At 47.2% G+C, this 23,304-nt stretch overlaps 8 protein-coding genes and 1 non-coding gene across 9 annotated transcripts; 6 read left to right on the plus strand and 3 right to left on the minus strand.

Annotated features, from left to right (window-relative positions):
- Positions 1 to 895: 895 nt before the first annotated feature.
- Positions 896 to 1,906, plus strand: BGZ61DRAFT_279415 (uncharacterized protein; the record flags this gene model as incomplete). The annotated part of the gene is made up of 1 exon (XM_046238436.1): positions 896 to 1,906. A coding segment is annotated over one exon (1,011 nt), but the record flags the coding sequence as incomplete, so codon positions are not given.
- Positions 1,907 to 2,459: 553 nt separating this feature from the next.
- BGZ61DRAFT_370694 (NADP-dependent oxidoreductase domain-containing protein) lies at positions 2,460 to 4,337 on the minus strand (the record flags this gene model as incomplete). The annotated part of the gene is made up of 6 exons (XM_046242038.1): positions 2,460 to 2,774; positions 2,829 to 2,912; positions 2,967 to 3,053; positions 3,109 to 3,252; positions 3,301 to 3,471; positions 3,525 to 4,337. 6 exons carry the CDS (start codon positions 4,335 to 4,337, stop codon positions 2,460 to 2,462), a joined length of 1,614 nt encoding a protein of 537 aa, XP_046095495.1.
- Positions 4,338 to 4,877: 540 nt separating this feature from the next.
- Positions 4,878 to 7,160, plus strand: BGZ61DRAFT_173375 (fungal-specific transcription factor domain-containing protein). The gene is made up of 7 exons (XM_046237609.1): positions 4,878 to 4,895; positions 4,952 to 5,098; positions 5,150 to 5,476; positions 5,532 to 5,957; positions 6,008 to 6,288; positions 6,340 to 6,593; positions 6,668 to 7,160. Exons 2-7 carry the CDS (start codon positions 4,986 to 4,988, stop codon positions 7,106 to 7,108), a joined length of 1,842 nt encoding a protein of 613 aa, XP_046095496.1. The 5' UTR covers positions 4,878 to 4,895; positions 4,952 to 4,985; the 3' UTR covers positions 7,109 to 7,160.
- Positions 7,161 to 7,211: 51 nt separating this feature from the next.
- On the minus strand, positions 7,212 to 7,617 carry BGZ61DRAFT_499844 (uncharacterized protein; the record flags this gene model as incomplete). The annotated part of the gene is made up of 2 exons (XM_046251452.1): positions 7,212 to 7,390; positions 7,440 to 7,617. The coding sequence occupies 2 exons, from the start codon at positions 7,615 to 7,617 to the stop codon at positions 7,212 to 7,214; spliced, it is 357 nt and encodes a 118-aa protein (XP_046095497.1).
- A 538-nt stretch (positions 7,618 to 8,155) lies between these two features.
- Positions 8,156 to 10,231, plus strand: BGZ61DRAFT_433671 (amino acid permease/ SLC12A domain-containing protein; the record flags this gene model as incomplete). Its single annotated transcript, XM_046243926.1, has 8 exons — positions 8,156 to 8,260; positions 8,315 to 8,528; positions 8,581 to 8,735; positions 8,811 to 9,160; positions 9,219 to 9,649; positions 9,705 to 9,785; positions 9,852 to 9,929; positions 9,982 to 10,231. The coding sequence occupies 8 exons, from the start codon at positions 8,156 to 8,158 to the stop codon at positions 10,152 to 10,154; spliced, it is 1,587 nt and encodes a 528-aa protein (XP_046095498.1). The 3' UTR covers positions 10,155 to 10,231.
- A 6,063-nt stretch (positions 10,232 to 16,294) lies between these two features.
- Positions 16,295 to 17,403, plus strand: BGZ61DRAFT_510570 (uncharacterized protein; the record flags this gene model as incomplete). The annotated part of the gene is made up of 2 exons (XM_046252069.1): positions 16,295 to 16,709; positions 16,739 to 17,403. The coding sequence occupies exons 1-2, from the start codon at positions 16,358 to 16,360 to the stop codon at positions 17,401 to 17,403; spliced, it is 1,017 nt and encodes a 338-aa protein (XP_046095499.1). The 5' UTR covers positions 16,295 to 16,357.
- Positions 17,404 to 17,541: 138 nt separating this feature from the next.
- Positions 17,542 to 18,983, minus strand: BGZ61DRAFT_499848 (FAD-linked oxidoreductase-like protein; the record flags this gene model as incomplete). Its single annotated transcript, XM_046251453.1, has 3 exons — positions 17,542 to 18,355; positions 18,430 to 18,906; positions 18,955 to 18,983. The coding sequence occupies 3 exons, from the start codon at positions 18,981 to 18,983 to the stop codon at positions 17,542 to 17,544; spliced, it is 1,320 nt and encodes a 439-aa protein (XP_046095500.1).
- A 607-nt stretch (positions 18,984 to 19,590) lies between these two features.
- Positions 19,591 to 19,662, plus strand: BGZ61DRAFT_t203. Its single transcript has one exon. It is a non-coding gene; the product is annotated as a tRNA-Thr (tRNA).
- A 1,180-nt stretch (positions 19,663 to 20,842) lies between these two features.
- On the plus strand, positions 20,843 to 23,121 carry BGZ61DRAFT_499849 (uncharacterized protein; the record flags this gene model as incomplete). Its single annotated transcript, XM_046251454.1, has 7 exons — positions 20,843 to 20,887; positions 21,153 to 21,231; positions 21,283 to 21,821; positions 21,874 to 22,092; positions 22,175 to 22,363; positions 22,438 to 22,591; positions 22,640 to 23,121. 7 exons carry the CDS (start codon positions 20,843 to 20,845, stop codon positions 23,119 to 23,121), a joined length of 1,707 nt encoding a protein of 568 aa, XP_046095501.1.
- Between the last annotated feature and the right edge of the window lie 183 nt (positions 23,122 to 23,304).

Here is a 23,304-nt window from a genome sequence, read left to right on the forward strand (position 1 = left end):
TTCACTCGCCACATGTTGACGGATCTTTAAATCAGGCCTATACTACCAGCTTCTCGCTCACAGCAATCGAATGGTGGCCCTCATGTCAGCACATACACCCTCACCCGTTCCTCCGAACCGATCAAAGCCTCCCAATACCGGCAATCGGACCCCTTCAACCAACATCGCTCGCCCTCGCCGTGGAAGAGGCGCCCCTAGATCTCGTCTCGGCTGCGCAACGTGCAAGACGCGCCATGTACGGTGTGACCAGGTGTCTCCTTCTTGCAGCAACTGCTCGCGATTGCAGCTTCAATGTTATTACCAGCCTCGGACCAATGGCAATACTAAAAGAGCGCCGGCGATGGCCTCTAACGTCATGAGGCGGCAGCAAGGCATCAAGTCTTGCCCGCCAGACCCGCCCATGGTCTCAGATAACAGCCCGTGTCCTACAGAAAAGGATGCGTATGAACCAAATGTCGCCCACGCCGGGAATGGTGTGGATGACCTCAACTCTTTTCCATGGCTCGATACTATAGCGGTGGGTGCTGCTGGAATGGGCAGTATCAGTTGGGATGATGCGGTTGACAACTTCACCTGGGCAGGCGAGCCCGGAAGTCTGATAGGGCCAGGAACAACGTTGCTGTCGGAAGTGTCCAGCCTTGAAGCCCTCGAGAATGCCAATTCTTTCGATGAGGGAGAAGCTAAGGTCGGGCCAACGGATCAATCGCCAGCTAACGACACTTTCTCGGGCACACACTTATCAACTACACGGTTGGAATTTGACACTGCCGCTTCCGGGACTATGGCATCAGGTTCACCAGTCTCGGTTCCCGGCCAATATCCAAAAACTACAGCGCAGCGGTTACTTCATGACTGTCCTAGCAGCCATGGTGCCACCGAGGCCCAAGAGAATGCGCTTGTGACTTTCGAAAAGATCCTGCAACCTCCAGCATCTATGCTGATGGGAGGCACCAGAAAGTGGCGGTACTTGCAGCGCTATTTAGTGAATCTTGGCGCGAAGAACGAGCTGGTCATGGACGCTCTGCTTTGCGTCGAAGAGTTGCTCAAGCATGAAGAATCCTCACCTTGCTGGTCCGATGCCTCTGACGGGCTGAAGAGGCGCATGACAGAACGTTACAATTCGGTACGAAGCCAAGCCGGGCAATGTATCGCGCAGAAATCGGACTTGGATCAACCGCTGCGAGAAGAGCTTCTCGCAGTTATTTTCTTGCTTGCATGGGCTCAGGTGATTCGCGACCAGGACAAGGAGTGCGCTGCATCTGCATTTCCTTCTCACCTCGCGGACGTCATTATCACCAGCGGCTCAGAGTGGAGCTGGTATTCACGACAGCTCTTGTCGTGGTTCAACTCTCTCGATAGCAAGGCTACGCATCTAGGAGGCGAGTCTCTGCTGAGGCCAAAGGCTCTCGAAACGGTCTCACGCTACCCCATCCAGATCATCTCTTGCGACTACGAGGAGTCCAAAGAATGGCAAGATTCTTTGGAAGGGCAGGAAGACTTTCAAGCCATGTCCACCGGTTCCGCATCGGATGCTTCAGAACACGGCGATAGTGCCACTGTTGTCCCCTCACTCACGACCTGCGATATCAAGGAAATTGTCCTCCGCGCGATACTACAGCCGGCCGCAGAGTGGTACCTTAAGTCGCAAACATACTGCCGTCGCATCAGAGCGCTAGACAAGCACCATCGCAGCCGGTTCACCCCAGATGACGAACTCCAAGTGTCGTTGGCGAGCATGCGCCTGCAAGAAGATCTATGGGACCTTTGGGCCCAACGGCCGTCCGCCATTTCTCTGAAATCTGCGGAGCTTTCCAAGTCCGTCTCACCAGACGTAGCAGTCAGATTGGAGGAGGTTTTTAGCGTCTACCTTGCCAGCTTCTGGATTCTGCTTGTCTATCTCCACCGTGTGAGCTGGTGGCATCTGTCTCACACACCCACCGTTCAAGGCGCTCTTGAAGAGACGTGGAAGCATATGTTACGGTCGTACGGCGAAAAGAATCACAGTGGCCCCGATAGCAGGACTGTGCATCCGGCTCTTATGTGGCCTGTCTTTCTCTTCGGAGCGGAATGCCTTGATGACTTTAAGCGCGACTGGGCAGTTAAGCAGCTGCAAGAGCTGGGACAGACGAAGCCGGTGTTGAAGGTCGAAAATCGAGACGAGGATACGTTGCCGCCATTCAGATTAAGTCATGGTGCGATAAGGAATGCGAACAGGGCCGCGTTGTTGTTACAGACTCTAATCAACAGGCAAAACGCACTGAAGAGTCGCGTGGATGATAGGGATTTAGCTATGGAGTTATTTGGTTGCTACTTCTCTATTGTTTAGGCTCTATAAAACAATTACTCCTTCTCTTCTGCCCTCAAATCTCTTCTTCTACTTCAAACTATTGATTCCACGTGTTGTAGCCAAGGTTTCACGCAAGTCCCGTCTCGAGACAAAGTAGAGTACACGGCTTTGATTATCGATACTCCCCTCCGCAATCTCCTATTTTCTCAAACATTTCTATTCTCCCACTCCTTTCCAATATTTTCTCAATTTCGCCTTGATCTTGTTGATCCAGTGACCAGCCGAAGCTTGCCAAGTTTGCGTCTGTGTGCTCGCTGATTCCCATTCGCGCACCAACAATCACTGCCCCAACGTAGGGAAAGTCCAGAACCCACCGAGTTGCAACATTCGAAATGTCAACTCCATGTTTGGTGGCGATGGATTTCAAGACGGTCAACAACTCTTGGAAGAGGGTCCAACCACCCCAGTTCCGAATCATTCCCAGGTACTTTGGGGGCATTGTTAACCTAGGTCGAAATGGGGACCATGGACTGCGACATACCTTCCGTTGACTTGGAGTGATGGAATCATCGTAAATTTCAGGTTCTGGCATATTCAGCCATTTTTCCGCAAGGAACCCGCCACACTGAATAACACAGCGGTCAGTTATCGCCCAAATCACACGTGGAAGAAACCTTACCAGTGTACCGTAAGTAAGTAGCTTGATGTCATGCTTCTCACAAACTTGGCCCATTTGTACTGTTGGCCGAGAGTCGATGAGCGAAAACTAATTGTCGGATGTCAGACATATGATATGTGCCGTGGCTTACGTGAGAACAAACCTGTATCTGATTGGTGTGTATGGTGATTCCACTGTCCAGTACTTCTTCAAGATGTTTTGTATCAAAGTTGCAAAGTCCGACCATATTTACCCGCTCATCTTCAGCGAGATAACGAAGCGCGTCGATGTAGTTCTTGTCGTCATACTGTATTTGTGTTAGACCGCTGCTACATGTGATGTTTACACAACTCACAAACTGCCAGTGAAACTGGAGTAGGTCGATCTTGGCTTGCTGGAGCCTTTGACATCTCTCGGAAACGTTATCGCGGATGACCTCACGAGAGACTTCCATGGGGTGGAAAACGCAGTACTTTGTGGCCGCAAAGATTGAATCCTTGTGAGGATACGAAGATCGAAAGCGACCCTATTGTTGGTTGTGTGAGCGTGATGGCAGATGAGGGGATTTCATGTACTCACAAAGATGACCTCGGCATCGCCGTAGTGATCTGCCATATCAAACGCAGTGAATCCGCCTTGGATGTGCTTGGAAAACTGGCTAACGATCTTTGAAGTGGGTGCTGCTCCCCATGCAGGGCTCGACATCTGCCAGAGGCCAGAAAATATCCTGGGCAGCTGTCGATCTTTCAACCGAAAGGTCTCTTGAATCTCAACGGGAAGGGGTACCGCATTGATCTCTTGGAAATATGTAGGTTCCAAGGCTATGTCAGTTGATTGGGGAGCCCCGGACACGTTTGCTGTGGCAGCAAGCCCTCTGACGTATGGATACTCTCGATTGGCTTCCCTTGAAATTGTCTGGCATTTGACAAGAGCTAAGTAGAGAGTCTCCAGGAGGACGTTTTCATCATCTGATAATTTGCGGACGCCTTTCATGACGAATAATGTTTTCTGAACTGCCGTCATGGTTTGCACAATGTCGCCGTCGACAGAAGCAAGAAAGCTTTCCGATTCAGCAGAGTTCAATTCGCTGTCCATTCCCTGCACGACAAGCTTGCTCAGTAGGGGCAGGCTCTGGAAGCAGAGTCCAGACCCTACCATACAACGAATTATATACTGAGTCTCCTTCAAATTGTTCATGTTGACAACGGAGCCGGTTGAGTTTAGCGCAGCGAGGGCACTTTCTTGGATGTAGCTCCTCGTCTCGCGCTCAAACGCACCTGTGACCTCGGGATGTGACGCTAACAGTGAGCGCATAATTGCGCGGAGGCCCTCCGCAGGTAGATTCGCGATGATGGTGTCGGTCATCATGTTGACATGGGCCGTGCTGGCCATTGTTTTGCCAGGAATCGCCATCCTGATTGACTGGAGATCCGGATGAGATGGACTTGTGACGGTGACGTGGGCGAGATCTGCCGATGCGTCGGTATCAATTGGACTTCATGGAACGATGGGAATAGAGGCGTCGCGTATTAGTCTAGAACCAAAAAGCCGCCGATGTGGCCTTCAGCTATCATTGACTGGATTTCATCAAAGAGGTATCTGGCGTGTTTATCAGACGCTGAGGCGAACATGACCTCACCCCACTCGCCGGTATCTTGCATCACCGGCGTTCAAATCCGTGGTAAGTCGCCGGCCCGATAACACTAGGGCGTTTGTCTGGTCACAAGATAACTTTTCTCCACATTCACAGGGGCAAAAGATAAGAATCCTTGTAGCCGATGAGAGAAATGACTCCACAGCTGAGATTCCCATCGACGGCCCTACTCCAACATACCGAGGCAGAGGTGAATGTCGTGATACTCACGCCTACGCGGTGCTAAAGCCATTGAATCGTACGGAATCATACGAGATGGACGAAGATATCCAAATATCGTCAGCCCGAAGGCCGTGGTAAGTCTCCGGGTGCAATGATTTGCCCACAGTGCCTAACACGGATTTCTGCGCAGCTCAAATGCCTGCCTACCCTGTCGCAAGGTGAAAATGAAGTGCTCTCTGAGTGTCGGCGACGTAGATTCAAGATGCGAGAGATGTACCCGTAAATCACTGAGTTGTATCTTTCAAGAGCATCGGCGTGGACGAAAGCTAGGCACAAGGTAAGGATGAAGTAAACGTATCCCTTACAAGATGGCTGACAGCGCCGGCAGAATCTCAACGAGAACATCAGCTCCTATGATGACATTACCCGTGCCATCACAGAGTGAAGCCGAAAACGTCGAGCCTATCCAGGACTCATGGACGCCGGCAAGCCAAAGCATCGAGAGCATTCCAGACTCTGAACCAACAAGCTTGCAACCCTCTGGACTTCTCAACCATGAGGCGATGAGGGGGAAATTCTCCCTGGGGTATATACTGAGCACCGCTGATGGGCATCCCCTTAATTCAGGCCCTAATGATGTAGTATTCGCCCCTGCCGAGGATCCCATTATGCTTGGCCTTGTCAATCTTTCTATAGCGAAGTCATTATTCCAAAAGTACGTGTTAAATAAGTTTTCTTTTTGCAAGACTGGAGCTAATATTGTCATCTAGCTTCATGGAAGTTCTCAATCCATACATCAGCCAGCTAGATCCTGTCTTGCACACGTTCGCCTATGTGCGGCAGAAGTCACCCTTTCTTCTCACCACCGTTCTTGCCATGGCCGCAAAAGCATTTAATCCGGCTCTCTACGAAAAGCTACACGACCATGCTCAGAATTTGTATGGCGATTGCTTTCGGCGTGGCAAGAAGTCGACAGAAATAGCCCAGGCAATCTTGATCCTCACATATTGGAAAGAACCTGAGGACACGCGTGCGTGGACTTCTTTAGGTTACGTGATTCGAATGTGTATGGATTTGGGGTGGCATAGGCTGATGCCATACTCCGCCCAGAGCCGAGTATCCATGACGGAGAAAGAGAAGAGAGAAATACGAAACATCGAGAGAACGTGGTATGTTCTATTTGTCTACGACCGAAGGTAAGCTATGCCCCGACATTTTATGTCATATTTTGCTCACACTGAAACAGCATCAGTCTACAAACAGGGAAACCATGGATGATGGAGCGGAACGAGTTCATTGAGTCAATTGACCTATGGTGCAAAGACCCCATGGTCACATCCAACGACAGACTCCTGGGGGCGTTTGTTACCCTCCGTTTGATGACTTCTGCGGTATATAAGTTGCTGAGCCAAAAGCCTCAGACAAGTGAAGGGCAAGGACCATTGCACAATATCGAGTCACTTCTCACTATCATCAACGGTCGCATTAAAGGATGGGAAAATCTATGGACACAAACCGTCGAGACTGGTAAGCAATCTGATCATCCAGTTCGACCATTTGATGTTAACCAAATCCCAGAGCACGACAGCTGCCACCCATTCTTGGTACGCTTTTACGGGACACATCTTCGGTTACAGCTATTCTCACTGCCATTACAAGAAATTCTCGCTTCTCCAAATGCAGATCTTTCAATGAACCTGGAGATACTATGGGTTGCCTATTCGAGTGCTATTGAGATGTTACAGTTGCTATCTCGGTACTCCTCCCGGCTCTACTTCGCACAAGACTCAATCCACGTCATGACCGCCTACAGCGCAGCATTCCTCATCAAGGTCCGTTCCAAGCCGAACTCCCTTCCAAATTTCTCTATGATCAAATTTAGCTAACTCTCTCTTCTTCGAAACAGCTGCTTCTTTCTGCTCCAAATTCGATCGTCAGCGAAATTGAAGACAGCACGATTAATGCCCTAAGAGCCGCCACATGTGTCTTTTCTCAGCAAGCAGCCCCTCCGGGGTCAAGCTGCACACTACAGGCGAAATTCTTGGAGAGAATTGTCTTAGAATTCTTGAATAAACGAACCGAAAAAGCTCGTACCTCTGGGAATGCCAGTCCAGATAACGTGGGGAGCAGTCATGGGATTTCCCGACATCGAGGCGCTTCGCCAAGAGCTTCGAGGCTACCGGATGATCCAAGCCAGCTGCTTCTAGACACTGGAGACATGGACGTACCGGATACTCCAGGTCTCCAACAGATCAGGGCGGATTTTCTGTTCACGGATGATACTTTCTGGGCGGACATGTTCGTCAGCGCTGGCTTCAGTCTTCAAGATGGTGTATTTTTCTCATGAATGGGACACTTCAGAGGGTCTAGAATAACCCAGCCCACTCATTTCAGCTAGAGATATTCTAAAGGAGCCCCTCCTCGCCAATCTTGAATCCAGTTGTTCCCCATCATTTCTCCAACGGCACCACCGTAGTCTCAGAGTGGTTGAATGTTCGAACACCCTCCCGGATAATCTTCAGCTGGGAAGGGCAGTTCGGGTCCGGGCATGCGATGAGCGCATCCGTAGTCATCCAGTCGTTCTTGGATGTCATTCGCTGCTTCGCGGGAAGCAATGGAATAATGGAGGCTTAATGAAATTAGTGCGTGAAATTAAGAGCCGCGGGCTGTCCTGATACCTAGACTGTATATGCTGATACCCTGATTTGGGGGGAGGTACAGCATCTCGCCTTGAAGAGTGAAATAGTCTCCCTCATTGGCACCGCAAAGGATTCGTTTTCCCGGCGGGCACACAACCTCGACTTTGAGGTCATAGAGTTCAAACGAATCATTACTTGAATTGGGATGTGAGGCCATGGCGCACGCAATAAAATCTTTGTCGTATCCGAAGTGTAGTTATTGCGAGAAACACGGCTCTTTCATAGACACTACCGGTAAATTGTTTCTCGTCATGTAGGGTAGGAGAAAATGGAGAAAATGCCTTATCAGTCCACTGGTTTGGGGAGAGTATTACCGCCTTGATAAGCCGATGCCGGTCTATCCCCGCACCGGCGTTCTAAATCCCTGTCTTAGTCGCCGGTGGCCCAATTTGGAAACGTCTTGTCACGCAAATAATGCAACAATCGTATCGCGATGGGGACAGGATAGCCGTCTCCGGAGTTGGTAATCTGCGCTATCTCAACGGGAGCGATGTCGTAGCAACCCCCTGGCGGACATGTCTGACCATTGTCAATATAACTCGTCTGTTGGCAAATCCTCATGCCGGACCAGGCCACAGCTGTCCTGTCGCCATTTGCCCCTCTTCTACCCACAGTAAAACATCATCACGGACACTGATACGACAATGGAGAAGGACGAAAAAGGTGCCGCTGCGGCCTTCACTTCGGCTCCGGATATGGAGATATGCGCTGACGGCCAGAGCGTCGCCGTTCAATCGGAGGAGCTGAAGCGCGACCTGAACGCTCGCCATATCAACATGATTGCCATCGCAGGCATGATTGTAGGTGACCGACTGCGTACAAGCGAGGAGATATTGTTAACACGGTCTATTTAGGGCACTGGCCTTTTTCTTAGCTCTGGCCAGGTCATCGCCATCGCAGGCCCGGTCGGTGGCCTACTGGCCTATATCATCATGGGCTTCGTCACCGCCGGCGTTGCGTACACGACCGGTGAGATCACCGCCTTTATGCCTCACACTGGTGGCTTCATCAGACACGCGACTAAGTTTGTCGAGCCGGCGTTGGGTGCAGCTACAGGTTGGAACTTTTGTAGGTTTCGCGTCGTAGTCCAGTTGCGGAGACCACTTTCTTACTTCAAAAGGGTACACCATGTCCATCTCGGTTCCCGCTGAGATCAGTGCTGCCGCCACTCTGATTCAGTTCTGGAACACCTCGATTAACCCTGGCGTCTGGATCACTATTTTTCTGGTCTTCATTGTTGGACTTAATCTTTGTGGTGTCCGATTATACGGAGAGGTTAGTTCTTCTACATGTGGCTTCTGGGCAAGCGCTTCGTGATAGACACTCCTCGCTAACACGCAAATAATCTAGTCCGAGGTTTTCTTTGCGACATTGAAGATCATGCTTATCATCGCTCTCATCATCGGTGGACTCGTCATCGATCTCGGCGGCGGACCTAACCACGAGCGCCTCGGGTTCCGATACTGGATCAATCCCGGTGCCTTTAACCAGTATATCGAGACGGGGTCGACCGGAGGGTTTTTGGCCTTCTGGAAAGTGATGCTCACGTCCGCTTTCAGTTACGGAAACATCCAGGTTGTGGCCATCTCAGGTTCGGAAACGCGCAACCCCAGGAAGCACATTCCCGCTGCGACGAAGAAGACCTTTTACCGTGTCTTTTTCTTCTACGTGCTGAGTATCTTCATCGTGGGATTGATTGTGTGAGTCAAATCTGACCATGCCGACTCATGCGAAGTAGAGACTGACAGAATCCCTCAGGCCATACAATGATCCTTCTCTGAGCCTCTCCACTGGCACTGCCCAGCAATCGCCCTTCGTAATTGCCTTCCAGCGCTCGGGTATCTCAGTTTTCCCCTCGATTATCAATGCCGTCGTTTGCACGTCCGCAATCAGCAGCGGGTCGGCTTGCGTCTTCATCGCGTCGCGAACCCTGTACGGCCTCAGCCGTGACGGCCACGCTCCCAAGCTACTACAACGTTGCAACCGATTTGGCTCACCATACTACGCCATTGGATTAACTTGTGTGTTGATGCCTCTTGTCTATTTGAATGTCGCAAACAACACGTCAGTCGTCTTCGGTTGGTTTGTAAACATCACCACTGTCGCCGGATTGATTGGCTGGATAGTCATCGAGGTGACATACATTCGATTCCACGCGGGGTTGAAACAACAAGGATACTCACGAGATGGTAAGATACGCACTTTTCTTGGGGATGAACATGGAATTGGCTGACAGAAACACAGAACTGCCGTATAAAAGTCCCCTCCAACCATATGTTTCGTGGGCAACCCTCGTGATGGTATCGTTGGTGGTTTTCTTTTCTGGTTTGTGCTTCCCTCAACTGCAAATCCGATGCAGACAAGATCAAGGCTCCTCTGACATTAGACCAGGCTTCGATATCTTTGTCAAAGGACAATTTACCGCTTCGGGTTTCATAACCTGCTATATCAATATTTTCATTTTTGCTGGTAAGTTTAATCCGTCCAATGTTGACAGGGCAAAGTAATTAAGTGAGTCTAGTCTTGTACATCTTTTTCAAAATATTCCTCAAGTCAAAGGTTATTCCCCTCTCTGAAATGGATTTCCAGACAGAGTTCAAATCAATGCAGGAGGAGAAGGAGAACGTTGCAATGCGACCGTCTGAGGATGGCAAGACGGGTTCTGGGATCAGGAAATTTTTCAATTGGTTCTGAAATTCAACAATTTGTAATGTCTCAGCCAGTGTTGGTGGAAGAATGTACGCGTACTTCTCTTCTAGAGCCGTTGATTGCCTACCACAAGTTACGAGGTACACTACAACATAACTCCTCGTTCGACATAGTTTGGATAATGAAGGATGCGTGATACTTTTTACCTGATACTCTTGGGGCTTTTACCCACAGCTTATAACCAGAGCACGAGCAAAGTGGCGTACCTATTCCTGTGGGTGCGATGCACACAGAAGTGAGAATGTTGAGCCCCGCCCGCAGGTCCGCGTCAATTACATATACTCCTTAAGACGGTTACCGTATCGACTCAGTAAATTGGCCCTGAACCCTTCCCCCACTCATTGCCTTCGAGCTTTTTTATACCTAATGATTTAGGAAACTGATGGATCCGTTACGGTCAATTCAATTTGATAGATAGGGATCAATATAGTGATGATGATGTTGATCATATTGATGATTCCTCCATCTCGTCATCCGGATCCGCCAGAAGAGGGGTTTTTATACCCCCCCTTCTGACTAAGGTCAGGATATCAATCTATCCGATGTTTCGTTATATAGGGTCATCATTTAACACACCCCCCCAGCTTCAGCTACATCAGCTGAAGCTATTATATCTCTAGATCTTCTTCCTTTATCTCTTCCAGCTTTCTTTCCCCTAGCCGGTCTGAAATATCAATCAAACCTAGCTACTAGACTGATCTTTGAAAGGCTGGGCCGGTCAGGACCTTAGTGAGACCATTAGTAATTATATCCTTTATGCTGATATAGTCTACTTGAATCCTATTCCTCTAAGCTTCCTATCTCAGCCAATAATTATAAATATCAATATATCGCAGCTTAGTCTGCAGCTTATTAATGTCTTGGTAGATAAGCCGGATCGTCTGATAGTTATCACATTAAATATGGATTTTTTCTTCTTCCAGCCGGATCTCTAGCTCTTTAACTAGCCGGGAGATAAATATAGCCTCCCTAGCTACTTAAGATAAAGCTAGAAGTTCGGCCTCAGTTGTTAACGTTGTGACTGTATCCTGCTTATTAGCTCTCCATCTAATCGTTCCTCCGAATAGTCTTATAATATAGGCTTAGGAGCTTTTCCAGTCAGGGTTATCTGTATAGGATATATCGCTAGCCATAAGAAACTAATTGCCTTGGCCGAATTGAAGAGCTAGGCTGCTGGTCTTCTTGAGATATAGCAGGACTCAGTCTGTAACGTAATAATGATCCGGTCCTGGGTTTGAATTGTATCTAGCTAGCTAAGAGACTGTAAAAGCTATATCTAGCTGGGTTATGATAACTGCATAGAGGATTAATCCGACCTTCTATTAGTATCGTCGGATTGACGGGATCGAGGCCTGTTAATTATATAGTTATAGGGCTTTCTTTTTTATTGGGGTTTTATACTGTTAATCTAGGTTATCTATAAGGTTAGCAATCTTAGTTAGATATGAAGATTGGGATAATCAGATCAGTCCTTTCTACCGGTCTTAAAGGATCTCAATCCCTAGAAACCACTGAAAATCCTATCTACCAGTTAGGTTATAATAACCCTTAAGGTTGGCAGCAGCCTTCTAAACGTTCTACTGCTTTTCCTTCCGGCAGGCAAAGACGATATCGTCAATATAGAAAAAGACGATAATCCCGCCCTTTATCATATAATAGGGCTTGTGCGGGACTGTCTTGAAGCCTAGCTCTTGGAGTATGGCAGTGAGTTCCTTTTGCTAAAGGAGAGGGGATTCCCGTAGATTGTATAGGGCTTTCTAGATTAGTAGGATCTTTCCGGGTGATCTGTATCCAGGCGGTATTTTTATTAGGATATAACAGTCTAGTTTAGTATTGATAAAGGCATTAACTGCATTATATTGTATAAGATCTAGATTAAATCGGGCTGCTATTGCTATTAGGGTTTAGAAGGACCTTCCAGCTAGAGTGGTAGTATAGGTCTCTTTATCTAGCCCTTTTAGCTGCTAGTCTCCTTAAATAACTAGCCTGGCCTTATATTTAATAAAGTAGCTATGCTTATCTAGCTTATAGATGTAGATCTATATATAATTAAGGGTTTATTTCTCTAGAGTTTAAGAGTTATCTAAATCTATTTAAATTTATAACTCCATTTCCCTATAACTATATAAGTAGTTTTATTTAACTTATTTAAATTAGACTTCTATTAGATAATTCTTTAGATCTTAATAGTATTATAGCAGCTTAGGTAGTTAACTTTAATAAATAGACTTAAATTTCTTTAGTAGATATTATAGCTTAGCTTTATTAATAACCTTTCTATTAAGAATGCCTATTAGGCTAGCTAATCTTCCAGTATTAAAGGCAGCTTTCTAAATATTAAACTATTTAACCCTAAAGACCCTAAAATCCCTAGAATTTAGCTTACCTCTAAATAAATCTAAGATATTCTAAATTATTATTACTAAAAGTATAGCTAGTAGTAGAAATATAGAAGTTGGGTAGGTTTTATTATAAAAACTAGGGGTACTAAATTAACTGCCTTTTAAGGTTTTATATTCTTCTTTTAATTTTTCTTAAGATTCTTCCTCAATCCTATTACTAAAACCTATATCAGTTTTAATAGGTTAATTAAACCTAGTCTCTAATTATATTATCTCTATATTTCTATTTTCTAATCTATCTATATATAGGTTAGAATTAATATTATTAACCTAATTTCTAGAACCTAGATTATAGATTTAATCCCTCGGGCCTTAATTAGCAATATTATTCTAATTCTTATTGTAGATAATATTTTAATTTTTATAGTAAGTTTAATTCCACCTAAAGGTTAGTTTGCTAGCTATTTATTCTAGTAACTAATCTAGTTAAGCCTCTTCTATCTAGTTTAATAGCCAGTCTAATTCTTCCCTACTAATATTTAATAGATTATCCTATAGCTAATTAAGGTCTCTATTAAATTAATTATCTTTGTTAAAAATAACATTTCTAGTAGAAATAACCTTTCTAGTAGATGGATTCCAGATTCTATAGATATTAGTTAACTGGTATTCTATAAGATAACTAATCTAAATATAGGGATTTAGCTGTTACTGCTTATTTCTGCTCTTTAGGGTATCTTGGGTTAAGGTAAATGCCTTAAATCTATAGACTTGTAGATAACCTAGATAGGGGACTTTACTTTCCTCGTCATAATTATCTCATTAGGCTATTACTATATAGAACTGGGTATAAGGGGTATCCCAGTTGTTGACCCCCCTAGGAGTCCGGTTATAGAGATAGATAGCAGTTTAATAGATCTCGACCTAAAGGAAGAAGGGAAATCGGGCTCCTGACTGTAGGGCTCTTACCTTAATCTTGATAACCTTTCTGGATAGCTTAGCGCCGCCATTCTGGGCAGCTGTGTCTGTAGCTATTAACTCCACGATAATGCTTATCCCGGTAAAGAGCCGATATACTAGTTGAGGCCAGTTTTTGGACTTTCCTAGGATCTCTCTATCGTACTTAATGACGCGAGGCTTTAGCTGATACTGACGGAATAGGTAACTCAGGAAGTCCTTAAAGACTGCAACAAGCTCCTTATACTGCCGGGTCTTAAGGTAATAGTCCCAAATATAGCCGGAATAGCGGTCTATTATCAGTAATAGACTAACCCTTCCTTCTGGGTCCTCTTCCAGGTTATAGAAGTCAATTGCTAGTCTTAAGCCGGGTCCGGCTGGAAGGTCCCTTAGCTGTCGGCTGACTTGTCGGGTTATCTTGGAAGTGCTGCAGTTATTACAGCTGACGGTTATGATCTCTTTAATCCGGGCCCCTGTAACCTTGTTAACTAGCCTTTCTAGGGCTTGAGGCCCCGGATAACCTAGCCGCAGGTGCCAACGGCGGGTATCTTGCTTTGTTACCTTAGGTTGGGTTGATGAGTTGAAATAGCTGTGCTGGGCAGGGAAGGCAGCGTTACAAGGGATGTATTCTAGGACGAATTGGTTATAATGATTAGATAAGAAGTATCTAATCAGACTGTCTGATAACTTTAGATAGTTATTATCTGGGCGTATGTCCTATTAATATCCCTAATGTAACAGCCTTTATAGGGATACCAGATTGCAAGGAAAATTAGGGTAATAGGCCACATCAAATAGAAGGATAATCTTATAGCTCTTAGGTCCCTTAGTCATAATATTAACTTAGCTGTATCCTTAAACTAGGACTTTATATTCACCGGCAATAAGGATGTTATCGGCTCTAGTAGGCTGATATTCTAGGAACTGGCAGATCTTATTAAAGATATGGATTGTAGTTCCAGAGTCTAGAATAGCTAACTTTTATAGAGGATATCCTGATACTGCAAAGGCCGCCTTAATCGGGGTTATTAGGTTATTACAGCAGCCGACTTCCCGGCCTAGTCAATCTAACTTAGCCAGTCCAGCAGTAGCTTTAAGGGATTTGAGCTTATCCTTCCATTCTTAACAAGAAAGTCGGGATGCAATAGCATCTTAGATAAGAGGTTTGAATTCGAACCAAGCTGGGGCCTTAGATAGGAAGATATAATAGCATTTCTTCTAGGTATACCAATTGCCGCCGCAGGCTTCACAGATAGGAATATCATCTTGATCCCGGTCATCCGTGGACTTGATCTTCTTTGCCTCAGAGCCTGATTGATCGGGCTTGCATTTCCTGTTCCATTTCGGCCGGACGGATCCGGCGGATCCGGACGATCCGGCCTGCTGACCTTCCCTATCTGGATGCTGTTCTTGATCCGGTTGGTCAGCTTGATCAGGTTCCTCATCGTAGGTCGGTCCAAAGCCCCTGTTGATCCGGCCTTGGGACTTGGGGGCCTTGGCCGGCTGTTGTAAGCCGTATTGGGCAGCTTCTTCTTGTAGGGCCTTGGCAACTTCCCGGATTGGAAGGGACCTTGATTCTAGCTCCTTCCTATAGATCCCGCGATAGGTAGTGACCCAATATCCAACAACCGGCTTAATAGCCTTACTAAGGTCCTCGAACCAGATATTTGGATCATCTAGGCCCCCCACCTCTAGGGTCTGGGCTTAGTACGTAGCTTGTTCCTAGTCTATAAGCTAGCAAGGGAAATCCTTAAGGGTCTTAGGCATAGCAGCTAGAGCAGTTTGATATTTTATTCTAGCTTCATTTCGCTATTAGGTCTAAGTAGCCCCAACACTATCTGCTAGGTTAATATACTAGCTCTTAAGATCCTATTAAGAAAAGAAGACGCTATCCATCAGACCTATAGCTACTATATCTATTATCCATTTCTTCAGGCTATTAATCTAATCCTTCTACTTCTTATATTCCTTATAGTCTTACTTATAGTCTCTATAGCTAGACTAATAGGAGATCTTGTCTTTAGCAGTTAGATCCCTGATAGACTGGGCTCGTTCAATCGGATCGTTCGTCTCGAGAGTGTAGGTCGGGGTAATAGTCTAAGACCCCTGACTGTCAGAGTGACGGATCTGTCGAGGAAGGTCGGGCTCAATCCGCTATGGAGGGATTCTTCGGAAATAGAAAGAAATCAGCAGCTTTACTGGGGCCTGCATCAGCTGTTGATTTCCTTCAGGATCAACAAGATCCCAGAGGCCGGCTGCATTTACCCTCAGCTAGAAGGTCTTATCCCAGATCCTCCAGTCCTTAAAGGTCTCAAGATAGATCTTATAGTCGGATGCAGTATTTTTAGCTGATATTGCAATTTTCGTAGATTTAGGTAGAATTAATCTAAAATAGAGGATAAAAGCCGTACGGATCTCAGCACAGCTAGCTTCTTCAAGCAGATAAGACTCTTAATTAATAGATCCGTTACGGTCAATTCAATTTGATAGATAGGGATCAATACAGTGATGATGATGTTGATCATATTGATGATTCCTCCATCTCGTCATCCGGATCCGCCAGAAGAGGGGTTTTCATACCCCCCCTTCTGACTAAGGTCAGGATATCAATCTATCCGATGTTTCGTTATACAGGGTCATCATTCAACAGAAACCTAAGCCTTATATAACTTGGCTTTAGTCCATAAAAACAGGGCCAATATATCGAGTCGACACGGTATCGCACCGGGGAGCCGTTTAATGTACATAGGCAATTTAATTATTTAACCGGGCCTCAACCACACACGCCTAAACAACTTCGACGACTTCACCGTACCTTTGTTTCATCTTCGTAGCGTCCTCCGGATATAACACTTGTATCACTCAAAGCTCAATCCTCCACCGCTCTACATGACTTCGCGCAACTATGCCATCCTGGAGCCGCGAGCTTGCCGAGTTTGCCACCAGAAAGACAACATCCTGCGCTGCTCTGGCTGCCAGGTCGTCTACTACTGCGGACGAGACCACCAAACATCTGATCGAGCCAGCCACAAGAAATGGTGCCAGGTCATCAAAAAAGCGCGTACGAGACTGGAGCGTGAGGAACAGGATCTACGCGACCAGCCACCCAGTGCATTCACCCCTCCGAACATCTTTGAGACGGGCGTCGGTCACTTCTGGGGCATCAACGAGACACGTCCCTACATGCGCGCGCGCTATCACCTTGGAGATTCTCTTCTCAACGCTTTCACTACCATCGGCGGTCCTATTGACGCCGTTCAGACTACCTAGACCACTTCTTGGACATGATGCGGTTATGTCGTGGGGACAACTTGGGTCTTCGGCACATGATTCCGGGGTTGTTTATCCGCCTAGGCAGAGATCAGGAGGCCTATGACTCTGTCAAGTGGTATGCAACTACCGGTATTGACAGAAATTACGATTGGGGCGACATAGACCTGCCATTCCTAGATGTGAAGGATGCCGATGTGCTCGAATCGCTAGGAGGAATGTGGACGACAGAATACATCAACTTGAGCCATGCGGTAGCTGTGACGTTGGTCAAGATCCGAGTCCTGCTGGATCTACAGGCCATTCAAAACGCTGCCAGGGCCTTCACTGGAGCCATTCCGCAAGAAATCATCGACCTTATCCGTGGTCAACTCGCCAGCAACGTCGTTGAGTCGCGCCCCAACCTTCTCAGGGATAGCACGGATGAGACCACAAGTCTTATTAAATCAATCAAACAACAAGTAAGAGAGCTTCACGAATCCATCGAGGATATCAATTATCACTTTTGGCCAATGCTTCTGGTCGATCCAATTACCAGCGCCGTTTCGAGGCCCAGCGGGTACTCACCTGGCTCAAGGGAGGAAGCTAGTCTAATACTCTGCTACAATTATCCGGCGTGGGCTGAGACGCCTGGGGCTATTGAATTAATTCAAAATCTATGCTAAGTGGTAAATCTAAGTAGTATGAGCTGCTTGGCATTTTATCCTGCAAGAACTTTTTAGAACATGATGTAGCTTCATAAATCAGCCATGTCAGCTGCTTTTTCTTTCTTTTACCCGAGGGACATGCAGAAATTGTATCTTCTAGTTAAAAACCCGTCGGTATAGCTCCTTCTTGAGGGCGGTCACCATCTCCTCGGTCCGCTGCACGGCTCCACGATTCTCCACGGCTCGTCGATAGAGGTACTCTATACACTCCCCGACAGAGCCAACAGCCAGGAATTTAAAGACGCCAGGTGCTGCTTCCATGGCCGTGGGCGAGTTGGACGTACACTGTTCGCGCCGATCAAGTAACGCACAACTCAGTTCATCTGCCATTCCAATAATTTGGCCACATTCCAATGTGGTTGTGGGAAGGCCAGCATCAATTCTCTGTTGGTGGGTTTCCATTGCTTTCCCTGCGCTCGCAGCGTTATGGGTGGCAAGAAACAGGGCCGAGGGAGGGAAATCGACATGGCCTGCTCCACTAGGTAATTTCTGGGAGATGACCATATCGGCGATCAGATCATAGGAGCGATCGGTATCCTCTTTGGTCTCGTGGATTAGACGCCGGACTTCGTGCTCGATGTAGGCTCCACGGACAAGCTTGAGACCAAGTGTCCAACCTTCCTTTGCTGCCTGGGTAATATGCCGTTCAGCGTTGACTCTAGACCCCTTGAGGTACGCCTGGATCGTATTGTAAACGAGAGCTTTTCTGCCCCGGTTGTATCTGCACATTAACGCGATGACCCACTCATCTAATCCTGGCTGGAGCACTTGTTGCTCGGCGTCGATCCACAGTCTTGAGCCTTGCTTTTGAGTTTCAAGACAAATCTCATCCAATGCTTTTCCAAGTGGTTCGGGGATTGGTTGCCGGGCCTTCATGGCATCCAAGGAGATGGGGCCGGCGCCGGTAAGCCTATAATGAACGTGTGGTCAGAGATGCTCTGTCTTGTTGTAGATACAGGGAGGTGCCTATTATCGTCCACTTACTTCACTGCCAGGAAGTCTCCTGGCCCCAGCATACGGAGCGTGTTCAGCGTTCCCTCTTTCCACTCGTCGATCATTTGATAACATGCTGGTCCGTACTTGGCGTTGTCTGAATGAACACCGCCATCCACGGGATTTAGCACAACTTCTTTGGCCCACCCCAAGATCACACCTTGATACCCAATGTCCTTGACTTCGGTTAAGGAGCGGGCTACCTGCGCTTTGTTGGAGCCCGCACAAAAGTGGTTGTAAATTGTCCAACGTAGTATTCGATTCAAAAAAGGATTTCTATCTGCATTGAGAATTGCAGATTTAGACTTGGCCACCATATTCAGGATGGTGAGGGATGGGCGCAGAAGCCATTCCTTTGACATGAGCGAAGTCAAGACCAGTGATCGAAGAAGGGTCTTGGTCGGTAACCTTGAGAGGGCGGATTTGCTGGCATTGTCGGAAGATTCCTGGTAATTTGCCGTGTGATAGCTACACCTTAGTCGCACAGCCAGTTGGTGAGCTGTTCGTGGCTGTAACATTGCCCTGGTCGTGATTCCGATAGGCATCTTGAGCCGTGATGTGTTCGTCATCTCAGTCACCAAGCAGGATGAATTAATGTAGTAAACAATTCGGTCCAACAATTCTGCATGATTATGCATGCTTTTATTCTTAGCACCCAGTATCCTCATGAATCATAAGCAAAACGACTGTAAGGCCTTGCTTTGTCAGTCGGATCAAGATTCCGCGTGGACATTTGGACGTTGTGCCGTGGCCCAGGCGTGACAAATCCAATTGGCACTAGGTGGTGATTTCGCTACTGTAGGTTCGATACGGTAACTCGCGGAGTAAGCTTCCGGTAAGTAAGGTAATCAGGAAGACGGAAGAGGGGATCTCGGGGCTTAGATCAATACGCGCTGCCGCGGAGGAGACCGAACACCACAGTGTTGAGGCTTCATCCCGTACCAGCCGACCCCACATCGGAGAGAAATTCCGGTATGATAAGAGACATCATTTTTCAGCGTGGCATGGCCTGCATCTTGGGCCAGTAGCGCCTTAATTCGGTGCTTTGCTAGATTTCTCTTCTAGCATGGAGTCATTTTCTTTGTTTCAAGGGCCTCCGACGAAGAATACTCATGGAGTACTTCAGTTGTATTTTGAAGCCGAATCAACACAGCCCCGTTGGCTAAGTGGTATAGCGTGTCACTAGTAATGACAAGATCACTGGTTCGATTCCAGTACGGGGCAATTACAACACGTGTACCCCCCCTCCGACGGTGATCCGTTTACGAGGAGGGAGTTCATTTTTGTCCCATTTTGCCCTTCTCTCCAGGTTTGTCAAGCCTGGATTGAGTTTGAAAAACACAGAAAGAAGTCACTTGTTGATGCTTGAAGACAGATGACTGAATTGCGCTGCATTGGCTATGCGAGAATGTGGAGAATGCGACGGTGTGCAGGGGACGGATAGCACAGAGTCTAACCAGCGGAAAGCTCCCCCGGCTCTGCCGATTATTTTCTGTCAATTAATGACTGTTGATCAGTAGACGACATGACTCGTTCACCATTGCCTTTGCAAATACTACCTTACTTGCTTTGCCTACATGTCTCGGTTGAGATGCCAGCGCGACCGGAAAGCTATTCCGCCCGGACAATACAGCAGCGGATCCCGATTCCGGCTGTGCATCCATACAGCTCATCGATGATTAACCCACGAGATAATTCACAGTCAAGATTATACTCTTATCGCAAACTAAATTATTGTTTGGGAATTAGAATCCCGGCCTCAATGAGAAAGCTGCTTCTGTTTTGCAGCGTTGAATGCTCCCGCGCTGTAGGGTAGGCTTTTTAAGGACTTCGTCCCACTCCACTCCCACCCGAGCCGGAGTCTTCATCGAGCAGAAAGTGTTGGAAACAGTCTATTTTGGACGCATAGATGATTGTTAAGTTCTCATACACTGGGAGAAAAATCCGAGGGTCAGTGGCTCTCGAATTGTCCATTCACCGCTGCACGCATGCTATCTATGTTAAAGTCGGATAAGTGAGCAAAAGAATCTATGAAATGATGGACAATCAATGAAGCAACGCTAATCAGCTTTGGCTTCTCATATCTCTTGGTAGCACGTGATGTTTTATCACACAAAATTGGTGTCTTCCCCGCAGCGCCCGGTTACCCACGTTCACACTGACACCCGGGGAATCACAACTCCAAAAGTGCAAGCCGCAACACGTAATGGAGAGTGAAAGCCATTCACAGTCACCTCAATCTTCCACCCGCCACCGGAAGAAAACGTCCAATGCGTTAGTCTTAGATTCCGAGATGGTTCTCACCTGATCTAACAGTGGTGTCAAGATGTATAGGGTGTCGTAATCGAAAGTCCCGTTGCTCTGGGCGTAATCCCTGCGAAAAGTGTGTGGGCAGAAAAGAACCATGCGTATACGAGGAGCGAGAGAGAAAGGCTGCTGTCCCCGTGACGTAAGTCTCTGGCGATGGCATCAAGTCCTGTGTGCTAATTTATTCAGGTACATTGACAGTTTACTGGCTCGAATCAAATCGTTAGAAACACGGCTCGAGGCAGCGGGAGCACCTGAAATCATCGTCTCAGAACTACACCAGCCAAATCAAGATCCACAACTTATATCGGGAGACATATGCGAGACTCGGGAAAGCACGGCCGAGCCAGATTCGGTAACAGTGACGCCTTGAACAGTTATAAACTCCCGGATTGACTTGAAATCAGCACCCAGAACCAGAGGACTTGATCAATACACTGGTAGCCTCAGAGCCACAAATAAAAGTGCGACGTTACGGACACGCAAGTATGTACCATCCTAGCTCTATCCTAAAGCAAGACATTGACAAAAAATGAGCTTTCCTTGGCCATAGCTCGACTCTGTCTTTCAGCCGTAATGTGCGCAACCTGCTCCAAAATTCAACCGCCGTGGCAGACCCTGGCAGCGTATCTGTCGAGCGTGAGGATGCATCATATGCGACTTCCCTTCCATCGATAGTTTTGGACCTGGCGACTGTTCCGCTGCCTGCACTCCAATATGCAGAATACTTGACAAACACCGTCTTGCTGCGACTAGGATCACTATATCGGCTATTTGATCCCAATACCTTCTTCCAGCGCCTTAGAGCCTTCTATGACGAGATATCAAAGCGCATATTTCCAGAAGCGAGTCTTTGGCACTTGCAGTTTCTTCTTGTGCTGGCTTTCGGAAAGTCTATCCTCTCTCGAGAACATTCCGATAGGGGGCCATCGGGGATGTCTTACTTTACTCTGGTGATGGAGGCGCTACCGGACATCCGACGAATGTACGGAGACCCGTTCTTGTCGATTGAGATTCTCTGTCTAGCTTCGCTCTTTATGCACGCAACGGACATGCTGCAAGAGTCTTATGTTTGTGTGCGTTAGCCTCGGAGAGTTCCGGTCAAAGCTTACTGACCGTTGATGATAGATCGGCCAAGCAGTGAGAGTTTCAGTCACCAAAAGTCTCAATAGGGTATTTCCCGAGGCAATGCGACCGCCGAACGTTCAGTACCAGAGAGAGCTCTGGTGGACAGTCTACTCTATTGACTGCAAAAGTGCTGCTATGTTAGGAAGTTCCTTGGTCATGCGAGACGAAGACATTTCCATCCCATTCCTCGATATAAAGAAAGGAGACAATTCTCAAAATGTCTTTGCAATACATACAACTCTCATCGCATCTCGGCAAAATACTGGATGGTAGGTCCTGCGTACTTACTTGTCTATATGAGCTAATATTGCTAGTTATTTATGGAGTACAAGGCCATCGAGATAAGAATTTTATTGTTGAGGTGCAATCAATTCTTTCCCGCCTGGCAGATACCTCTGTGGTGCTCAAGGAACATCTAAACCTTGACATAGAGCAACTAAACGATCCGCTCTCGAGAGACGCCGCTACATTGCACCTGCTATTGCACCAGGTTTGTTCGTTAGTGTACATGAATGCACTTGTAAGCTAACACGAAGCATCTAGTGTGTTATTTTAACCGTAAAGCCTGTGCTGTTCTCCCTCTTGGCGCCTGTCCTAAGCTCTGAGAGTAACGATCGCCACTCAACATCTCCCCTGGACTCGCTGTTGAGAATGTGCGTAGAGTCGGCTATCAACGTTCTGAAGATCATGTTCACGCTGAAGAATCATACGATATGTGGTGAGAATCGACTGTGCTCTGAATGGAAACTCTGCTGACAGCCTCAAGATGTTTTCCTGCCATATGACATTGACGCACTCTTCTCTGCTTCTTTCGCCCTGGTCCTGGTTGATATCATAAGGCCGGCTAATGGACTATTGTGGGATTTACCGCAAGTCATGGGGCTTCTAGAAGAATTCGTGTCTAGAAACGTTGCCCCTGCCAAAGCATATCGGTCAGACCTATTGCAGCTTGTAGAGCTACATAGAAAGATACGGGGAGCGGATTTTGCAACTGACGAGACCGTATCGAGGTTTTGCGATCCGGCGACTCAGTGTGATGCGGCGGCATACACTTTTCCGCCAGTTGGTCCCATCATAGTATCACCGGATCCGGTATGGTCGCGAGTCCGGGAGAGCGATAGCGGCCTTGTTGTCATGGATCCAGAGACAATCATGTCAGCTATCAACGACCTTAATGTCGAGGGCACTGATCTCTTTAACCTAACGATGCCTGATGAAGGGTGGAGATGGGATCTTGATAAGATATGAATAAGAGAATAGGGCGTTGATATACTTTTGGGGAGACTGTCGCTGTCGATTCATTTGAGTTCTCAGATGTAGGGCCACTCTGTATGCACCGCCGGGGTTGGGCCATTGTCTTATGGCCCCAATGCTCTAGCTATTAAAAATCACGGTTGGTGTGTTGTACAACTTCTCACAACATTTAATCGC

The sequence above is a fragment of the Ilyonectria robusta genome (assembly GCF_021365365.1).
Source record: "Ilyonectria robusta strain PMI_751 chromosome Unknown BGZ61scaffold_42, whole genome shotgun sequence".
Lineage (NCBI taxonomy): Eukaryota > Fungi > Ascomycota > Sordariomycetes > Hypocreales > Nectriaceae > Ilyonectria > Ilyonectria robusta.

What these genes read in the sequence shown, in the direction of transcription:
- BGZ61DRAFT_173375 (XM_046237609.1), top strand. Translation starts at nt 4,986, where the DNA reads ATGAAGTGCTCTCTGAGTGTCGGCGACGTAGATTCAAGATGCGAGAGA. An exon ending in GGACGAAAGCTAGGCACAAG is followed by an intron (nt 5,099 to 5,149) that starts GTAAGGATGAAG and finishes CAGCGCCGGCAG; the next exon opens with AATCTCAACGAGAACATCAG. An exon ending in GCGCAGCATTCCTCATCAAG is followed by an intron (nt 6,594 to 6,667) that starts GTCCGTTCCAAG and finishes TCTTCGAAACAG; the next exon opens with CTGCTTCTTTCTGCTCCAAA.